At 43.3% G+C, this 9,480-nt stretch overlaps 1 protein-coding gene across 1 annotated transcript; it reads left to right on the forward strand.

The window, feature by feature from the left end:
- The first annotated feature begins 244 nt into the window (after window positions 1-244).
- On the forward strand, window positions 245-9,274 carry nek10 (NIMA-related kinase 10). Its single transcript, XM_076736257.1, has 28 exons — window positions 245-492; window positions 581-641; window positions 754-875; window positions 1,394-1,489; window positions 1,563-1,647; window positions 1,734-1,775; window positions 1,864-1,942; window positions 2,023-2,090; window positions 2,748-2,827; window positions 2,908-2,994; window positions 3,271-3,495; window positions 4,191-4,330; window positions 4,856-4,917; window positions 5,052-5,123; window positions 5,219-5,283; window positions 5,430-5,532; window positions 5,693-5,821; window positions 5,937-6,074; window positions 6,165-6,210; window positions 6,289-6,410; window positions 6,791-6,893; window positions 6,996-7,071; window positions 7,432-7,561; window positions 7,682-7,752; window positions 7,992-8,199; window positions 8,368-8,455; window positions 8,537-9,098; window positions 9,203-9,274. The coding sequence occupies exons 1-27, from the start codon at window positions 422-424 to the stop codon at window positions 8,614-8,616; spliced, it is 2,649 nt and encodes an 882-aa protein (XP_076592372.1). The 5' UTR covers window positions 245-421; the 3' UTR covers window positions 8,617-9,098; window positions 9,203-9,274.
- The last annotated feature ends 206 nt before the right edge of the window (window positions 9,275-9,480 follow it).

The raw sequence follows: 9,480 nt of genomic DNA on the forward strand, positions 1-9,480 counted from the left end.
ATGGCAACCAAAACTCTCTAGTACTGTCTACCTGGATTGGTTGAAAATGCGGAGACCCTGAGCATTGTTCTGTCTTATTCGCTTACGCAGGGGCGTCTGCTGTTGCAGGAATAAATGTTATGTCGCCTATATCAGCGACTAAGGATATTAAATGAAGCAAAGTTCGTGTTTAGCCGTTCAAATCAACTGTCTGCTGCTAGCTGGAGGACGGGTAAGAGACGTTTGACTTCTGCCAGTTCACCTGACACAAGCTCAGCTCACCTGCTTCCTTAAGGCAAACAAAAAGTAGTCCAGCTACCCCCCTTGTCACAGAAGCTAGCTCTGTTTCTTCTGTAGGCTTTTTCAGTTAACTGTCACAATGTGCCAAAACGTTTGAAGCTGAGCCACAGGTCACTCATGGAAACAAAGGGGAAAGCTGAAAATGTCCAATCCAGTTAAAAAGGGGGGGCAAGGAGATAAAGTGCCCCTGAAATCCAGAGGAATCCAGAGCAAGTAAGATGGGTCATTTAATCCAAAATGTAATGTGATTTTCCCTGATATGACCAAAACCAAACCAGCTGATGTGCCTTTGTTTTTCTAGGGCATCTCATGATCTCAGGAGGCTTCAGTCCCTGCTCGTCAAAAGCAGCTCCAGACAAGAGGTGAACAACAACAGCTGAGGCAGCGTGTCTGTCGACGTGTTTGATACAAACCAGCTCGTATTTCTGCAGGTCTGTTTGTGTGTTGTGGTCTGAGACTGTGTATGTGTTGCAGGTGGCAGCGTTGAGTCACAGTAAAGCCCGCAGATCACAAGGCCCGCATCCCCCAAAAGACGCCAGCAGACACAGGAGCGAGAGCAACGCCTCCACCGAGGCCTCCGAACTGGAAAAATTCAGGTTTTAAAACTGTTTTCTCTCATTTTTTTTACCTATGTCATGTGAAACTTTAATTAAGCTCTCTGTATCACAAAACACACAGTTAATGAGTCATATAAGCTATGTCCATGTCCAAATTTCTCCTATCCATATATATGAAACTGAATAACTGCACCACTATCCAAAAGTTCACTATTTAACTCATTATCTCCCATATTACCTGCACTTATAATCATCTGTGTGGTGGGTACTGTATGTAACTAGGACTGGGTTTTGTTTAACCTCAGTCCTGATATGATATTTGAGTTTCATTACAGACACAAATCAATCCCTTTTCCCCAAATACTTTACTTTACAATTATCAATCATTTTCCCTCTTTGCATTCTGAAGTTGTTAAAAGGATCCCGTGACACTCAGTTGTTGAGGGAATTGTGTCTTTTGTGGCCGAACATTCATTTTGACATTAGCGGTTTCTTTAAAGCATCAACTACAGTCTGCACCGTTTTAGGGCCTAATTACAAATCTGTTCACTTTCCAGCATCACATACAGAGACCAAAGATGTTTCAGCAGCCACCCACTGCATGCGCTGTTCTCTGATGTCCTCGCATCTTTGGTCAAGAACCGACTCTGCAGGTAAAATAATGAACATTTCTTCTTTTGTCTTATGCAAGACCGACATTATTGACAACATTTACTCCTTCTGAAGTGAATGGCTTGACCACGCACAGCCCGAGTCCGTCCTCAGAGTTCTGATCTGCCTGCGATTGTTGATCAGAGATCCTCACCATCAGGTAGAGGTTTAACATTTTTAGCTTTTATTGTGTTCTCTATGAATACTTCCACTTTACAAATGTCTCTTTTATCTGCTTTCTTTTAGAAAATCCTCCAGCAGCTTCAAGGCGTAAATTTACTTGCCAGGGTAAATGCTCTTTTTTTTTTTTCTCACATGCCTAAACAGACTTTGTGATTTACCCACATACATCTCATGTCATCTGTTTCTCCTTCAGTATATGGAGTCTGTCGCTGCCTCGTACATATCTTGTGGCGAACAGGCGTTTGCTGTGCAGAAACTGGTCACGATGACCTGTGAGTAATCTCGAGACAACATCAAGACACTGATAATATGAGCCTTGAGTTCGTCCTCATTTTCGCTGATTGCTCTGCAGACATGTTTCAGAAGCTGTCTGCTGTCGAAAATCAGAGGGTCTGGGTCATCGAGAGCGGCGCCCACAGAGTAAGTCAGAAGTTGTGATAAGGTTGTCTGTGATTGTGTGCTGTTCACATCACTTTGGTGGCTGTATTTCATTAAATTTGTGTGTTTGGTGACCCTCTGACCTTTCCACCTTCACCAATATTATTCATGAAATGATATAAGAAATGTTACAATTGAATGCAAGAACATTCCTGCTCCCCAGAAGGTGAACCTTTTCCATTTTAGGCACATTTTGACCTTTTACTTCATGTCCACCAACAGGCTGAAATGTGAAATTTATGTACAAGTTACAGGGGATAAACCCTTTAACAGCCTCTCCTGCAGTTGCACCCATGTGACAAACTGTACATGTGAAGCTCTACAGTTGCTCAAAGAATAGCATAATTGTCAGTATTGCTGCTTTTGAGTGATAATTGACGGCATGATGGTCTCATATCGTCACCAATTCTTCTACACCACATATGTCAAACCTATTCCACAAAGGGCCGAGTGGCTGAAGGTTTTCTTTCCAACCAAGCAGCGGCACACCAGACTTGACTCATTTCATCAGCTGATCTCACTCTTGAGACAGCTGATTGGTCAGACTGTGTGCTCTTGATTGGTTGGAGGAAAAACCTGCAGCCACACGGCCCTTTGTGGAATAGGTTTGACATGCCTGTTCTACACTGATTGTTCTAGACCCTGGTGAAGCTCCTCTCCACGACAGACAGCAGTGTGCTGCTGGGAGCCCTGCTGGCACTCACCACTTTGGCTGAGAGGTAGGCAAATACTTTATTCAAGGCATTAATTATACGTATGATTTCATCTTTTGCAAGCCCTTTTGTTTTTTTCTCTGCAGCCCAGAATGCAGGGAGGAGATTGGAGAGCTGCTGATAGTGGAGAAGCTACTTGTAATACTGCAGGAATATGACCTGCTGTCAAAGAGGTTAGAAATCACTTCTTTGTTGATGTTTTTGTCGCTGTCAGATGAAATGTTGTGTCTAAGTTGAAGGAACCTTCATTCATTAGTGGTGATAAAATACAAATTGCTGCATTGTGTCTCATCTTAGCTTATCTCTACTCTCATGTCGCCTTATCTAAAAGTACAAAGACATACCGAACATATGACCCTCTGGATACTGCATCGTGAAATAATAATCTTAACTTCCACAGCACTTTAAAGCAATCTATAGCCTTTTAAAGAACCCAATGCTTCCTCCAGAATGGGTGCGGAGCTGCTGAGGCTCCTTTCCCCGGTGTGGCAGGTGAGGGACCAGGTGAGGGAGCTGGAGGGTCTGCCGGTGCTGCTGAGCCTGCTGCACAGCCACCACCTCAAGCTGCTGTGGAGCGTCGCCTGGGTGCTGGTCCAGCTCTGCGAGGACCCCGACACCAGGACGGAGATCCGGAGCTGGGGCGGCGTGCAGCAGCTTCTCCGGCTGCTCAGCAGGTTTGTGAGACTCAGAGACTAAAGTGTCTTTGATATTTGTGTGACGTCACATGAATTCAGCTGTAGTCAAAGTTAAAACTACTCACTGACTCACTGTGTTCAACCGAAACCTTCTCCTTTTGTTACCCAGCTGTGCTTTTCACTCCCTAAAAAGTCAACGGTGGAAGTACTTTTCTGTCCACACTGACATGATTTGTGGTTTTAAAGGGTCACTTCAGAGATTTAATATTGCACTTCCGTAAATTAAGAGGACTCACAAGAGACAGATTTAAAAAAGAAGAGCTTGACCCATATAAAAATCAGCATATCTCAGCCTGTGCAGCATCGGTTTGACCACTCTTCTTTTTTCAATCTCTCTCATGTGTGTCCCCCATTTTCATGGTAGTACAACAGTAAATTGCTGCAGTACCTCACAGTATTTGTAAAGTGAAAAGGTTCAGATTTGTACTTCCTCATAATGATCTATTTGTGGGACGTTGACTTGTTGTTGCTGAGCTTTCTGGCCTTCAAAGCTCCACCAGTCTGAAGCACAATCAGATTCACCTCCCAGTATTTAACAGCTAACGATGTAAACACAGCTCAGCATCACAAAACTTTTCAGTTATTAAACTTTGTTTTCAGGCAAAAAACAGCTGAGAAAGAAGCACTGTTCTTTACATTATTGAGCACGATGCTGTTCAAAATAACTCTTTCAGTGACAGGCAGTACGTCTCAGACCGCTCGTCCATCGAGACGCTCTCCAGCGCCAACGCAGCCGGCCGCCTCCAGAGAGAGCACATCAGGGAGGAGCTGAGCCCGCAGGAGGAGGTGGACAACACGGCGGCCCTGCAGTCGGGTCAGGGACGACACAGCTTTCCACATACTGCACATGAAATATTGCATTGTCTGCAGGGTTCATTCAGAGTCAGAAGTCACCCAGTAAAGTGTTGTGCTGTTAGTAATGTGAGATGGAGGAAAAGGCCAGTAAACTTTTACTTGTGCTTTCACTGCACAGTAAATTCTTCTCCCAGAGGAGCCTTATCAGCTGCTGAGAATGTAAACAGCTTTTTCCTGAAGTGAGAATCCAGACCGCTGAGACTACACTTACTTTATCTTTGATTTTAGAGGAAATGGTTGGAAATACTCTGTTTCTGAAACTCTAAAGAGTCTAATTTGGATTAAAAACATGAATGTTTTTGTGTTGCTGTCCCAGTAATTACGGGGAAACTCTGAGTTTTATGGTCTGAAGGCATCAGTGTTTCCAGTCTCTGTTCTTGCTGTGGTTTGGGTATTGAGTTGTTAATGTTCACAGCTGTTCTTTGGACTGATTGTATTTATGAGTTCTTAAATTAAGTCATATCCTCTTTAATCCCTTTTCCAGCCTGCTGTACAGTTCTGACTGAGCTCAGTCTGGATGATACATCTGCTCACCACATTGTTCAGGTAAGGAAAAGTCTTTAGCACGAAGCAGGACAGCTGAGAAGATGGGAAAGAATGAGTGCAAAGTCCACCTTTATATCAGATGACGATGTGTAAAAAACATTTTAAAACAGTTCATTTTGACATTCTATTCGTAGGAAAATGGGATCTATGTAACCGCAAAGTTGATTTTGCCCCAAAACTCTGGACCAAAGATCACGTCTTTACAGGTACATGACTTCATATATGTATTAAATCACATTATAATGATGGTGCAACTACCAGGAAGTAACGTGCAAATGTAAATTTGTTTGCATGTTGGCAGTGCTATGCGTTTCGGACCCTCCGCTTTCTCTTTAGCGTGGAAAGAAACAGACATCTGTTTAAGAGGTGATGTTACATATATATATATATAGTGCACATATATAACTTTAAATTCATGTCACGCTTACACCGTTTCTCTTTGGCTACTGCTGGATATCCTCTTTGGAAAAAATGCTCTCCAGTGCTGTTATATAATGTTTTATCCTTTTCAGGCTCTTTCCCACAGACCTTTTTGAGTTGTTTATTGATGTTGGACATTACGTTCGGGACCTCACGGCCTATGAGGGGCTGCAAACCAAGGTTTCACTCTACACTGTAAGAGAACAGCTTCTAAATGGATTAATCTGTTTATTCAGCTGGCTTTGGGCTGTAAGATAAAAAGAAATATGAATAAATAAAAATACAACGATGTTGAGTGACATGGAGAGTTCTTTACCTTGTAAATGGATGGAGTGCTGTGTGTTTTGTGATGCAGGATGATGAACTGGACAGTCTGAGGGAGAGCATCGAGGCTGTGGACCAGAACCGCCCTCCCCTTAAAGTCATCAGCGGATACTCCATACTGGACCATCTGGGCACCGGGGCCTTCGGGAGCGTCTTTAAGGTACCATAAAAACCAGCAGCGTCTGCAGTCAGCACAGTTCTTCTTCTTTGTGACCTCATGCTTCAGGTGGTTCACATCAAGTGTCACTGGTTCCAGCAAATATACTCAATTACAGGTGCGAAAGCAGAGCGGCCAGAACCTCCTGGCTCTGAAGGAGGTGAACCTCCATAACCCAGCATTCGGCAAAGACAAGAAGTCCAGAGACAGTAATGTGGAGAAAATCATCTCAGAGCTCACAATCGTCAAAGAACAGGCAAGAAGTTTCAGTTTTTTAATCACTGAAAGTGAAGAAAGAACAGCCATATTTGTATTGTTCATGTGCTCCTTTGTTCTCCCTCTCTAGATGACACACCCAAACATTGTCAAATATTACAAGACATTTTTGGAAGGTGAGGATTGTTTTTACTGCCTCCTTCAGCCCCCAGCTAACTCAGCGCTGAACACCGTAACGACACTGTTCGTTTCAGGCGACCAGCTGTACATTGTGATGGAGCTGATCGAGGGAGTGCCGCTGGCCGAACGTTTGAGCTCCCTGAAGGAGAAGCAGCAGCAGTTCACAGAAGACAGAATTTGGAATATTTTCATACAGGTGACAACTGTTGGTTTTATTTGAATTCTGATTACCCAAAACACGTCTTTAGAAACACTGGCTGCAGTTGTATTTTATCATTTTGCAGAAAAAATGGCCTCCTGCTGAAATATTATGATGAATGCATGTATACTGAATTATTAGACTGCTGATACTGAGGTTTTTTAAGTGGCTGTAAGTTGTTAGCACCTGAGCAAAGACATGAACATAGAAAGCTGATTCCACAGCGGTTAAAGGATTTCAGTCTATTTCTGCGCTCAATGCCAGTAACCTAAAATATGAAAGTAAATAATCTCCATTGCCAAAGCAGAGACCTTCTTGCTGACTGGAAACATCTTAGTCCTTTAATAACTTAATTAGTAATTGATTTATGCCATCAGATGTGTCTGGCATTGCGTTACCTGCACAAGGAAAAGAGAATAGTCCACCGCGACCTCACACCAAACAACATCATGCTGGGGGAAAAGGACAAAGTCACCATTAGTGAGTGTCAGCAGGTTTCCACATCTCCATCAGCTCAGTCACATCCTCCGCCTGTCCTGTCCCATCATAAAGGCTGAACCTGTGTCTTTTTTCCCCCTGCAGCTGACTTCGGTCTAGCGAAGCAGAAACAGGAGAACAGCAAGCTAACGTCGGTGGTTGGCACCATCCTTTACTCCTGGTGAGGAAATTCATTCTGAGCATCCGTCACCTTTGAATGAAACGGTTGGTTTAAGGGAAAGCCGAGTTTTAATTAGGACTATCTCAAAATTTGAGAGAGTAACATCAATATATATTACTAAAATAATGGCGGACTGCAGATAACAGCAGAAGTAGGTGAGAAAATGTGTTTTGGGTGAACCAAACCTTTAATTTTAAGCTGTTTTTATGTTCTTACAGCCTTTGAGCAACACAAAGAAACGGCCAGTACTGCAGCTGAAGTGTGTATATGGTCCTAACAACAGCTCTGTGTGTGTGTGTGTGTGTGTGTGTGTGTGTGTGTCTGTGTGTGTGTGTGTGTGTGTGTGCGTGCGTGTGTTAGTCCAGAGGTGGTGAAGAACGAGCCGTATGGAGAGAAAGCTGACGTCTGGGCTTTGGGTTGTATCCTCTACCAGATGGCCGCTTTACAGCCTCCATTCTACAGCAGTAACATGCTGTCACTGGCCAGCAAGGTTACACACACATGCACACAAACACACACACACAGACACACACACACACACACACACACACACACACACACAAACTATGTCATCTGGTATCATTCTGTGCTTCTTCTTCTGTGCTGGTAGATTGTCAAGGCCGTCTATGAGCCGATTGAAGAAGGAGCTGTCTCAGAGAGGGTCACAGACATGATCAGATGGTGAGGCTTTTATTTTGAAATTATTGATTTTGACATATCATTGCAGCTGCAGTGTGTCTTTGTTCATAAGTTACACTGAATCCTGAACCTTATACTGAGCTTGACTAGCAGACTCATGTATATTTTATCCATTTATAGTATTGTTTTGTGTTTTTATTGTAATACGTTAAAAACATTTTGATATTAAAGCTGCTCCTTCCTGTGACGTGTTCATTCAGTACTGTCCAACATGCTGTTAGGTGTTTGAGTCCAGATGCAGACCAGCGTCCCGACATTGTGGCTGTCAGCTCCAGGATCTCTGACCTCATGATGAGGCTGATGGACGGCCTCTATGCTTCCCAGAATACACTGGAAAGACGAGCAGAGAGAGACAGGAAACGAGCGCAGAAGTACTTCCTGGAAAGACACACAAGCAGGACGAACTGCAGCCACTTGAACCCGTCTCAGGTGAATCGATTTTAAAAATTGAAAGGATGTAGTTGAGGACTATTTTGATTTTAAGAGGTGACTAAGAACTGCTTTTGTGACTAAATATGACATTTGTAAATAACTTACTTTTAGTTTAGGTCCTACAGGGAATTTTAAAATAAAAAAAAAGTGCTGCACTTTTTACAGGAAAAATCCTCAATGAATACTGAGCCTCCAACTCCACGCTTCTCTGCAGCCTGCAGGTCAAACCACAGCGAGCAGAATATCACGCAAGGTCAGAACTGAACACAGACTGGCAGAGACTTGAAATCAAAATGATCCCATGATGTAAATAATTATGAATGTGTGTTTTTAGATGAAGCCTCAGACGGCGATGTTGAAGCTTGCGATCCCAAAATCAACCCGACTGCCTTCACAGGAAAACACTGCGGTTAGTTCTCTCCCGGCTGTGGGAATATTCATCATGAGGTCATTTAACACGCTGTTATTCCTGACAAATGAGTCGACCTGATCACTGTAAACACGGGGAGGCAGTCTGGGATTTGAACTGCAGTCTTGCATTAACAAGGCCGGCCTGTTAAAGCTGGAAGTGACTCTTTTTCTCTCGTTGTTGCTTGTCGGTTAAGCTTTTCACTCTGGTTAATCCACTGTGTTGTGTGATCAAAGGATTAAAGTCCAGTGCCTGTGTTACACCTGATCACTTTCTACCTGGGTGAGTGAAACGTCTCACGTTACTGACAGTGTTTCTGTGTGGTCACTGTCATCCTTTAGTAATGTAAAAAAGAAGAGATCTGTAATGTTTGCTGATGCACAAACACGGTTTGTTCATATCCGACACAGTTTATTTACTATGCATCTTCATTTTTCCTTTGTTCTCAGTGAGGATCAAGCTGCTGCAAAGATTAAACCAAGACCAGGTACCTTTTCAACCTGATACTGACTGACTTCAGTGTAGATTGTGTGTCCTGTTTAATTCGCCTCAGTCAGTGGGTGTTTTTTGGTTTTGCTCTCCTCACTTCAGTGTCAGCAGGGATCTGCATCTCCCAGAAGAAGCTCCGGCAGATTGACGATCCCGTTCAGAGGCTCCTTGTGCAGCTGCACAAAATTATTTACATCACTCAAGTACAGTAATGCAAGCTTCTCAAACCGAGTCATTTGATCAAAGTTCAGTTTAATGTCCCATCGGGTCTCAAAAACCTGAATTTAATCGTAACAGGCTATGAAACGTTGACATCAGCTCTTTTTTCACCTCCAGCTTCCACCAGCGCCGCACCACAATGTCAAACGACGGGTGGTTGA

This window comes from Chaetodon auriga, chromosome 8 (assembly GCF_051107435.1).
Source record: "Chaetodon auriga isolate fChaAug3 chromosome 8, fChaAug3.hap1, whole genome shotgun sequence".
Lineage (NCBI taxonomy): Eukaryota > Metazoa > Chordata > Actinopteri > Chaetodontiformes > Chaetodontidae > Chaetodon > Chaetodon auriga.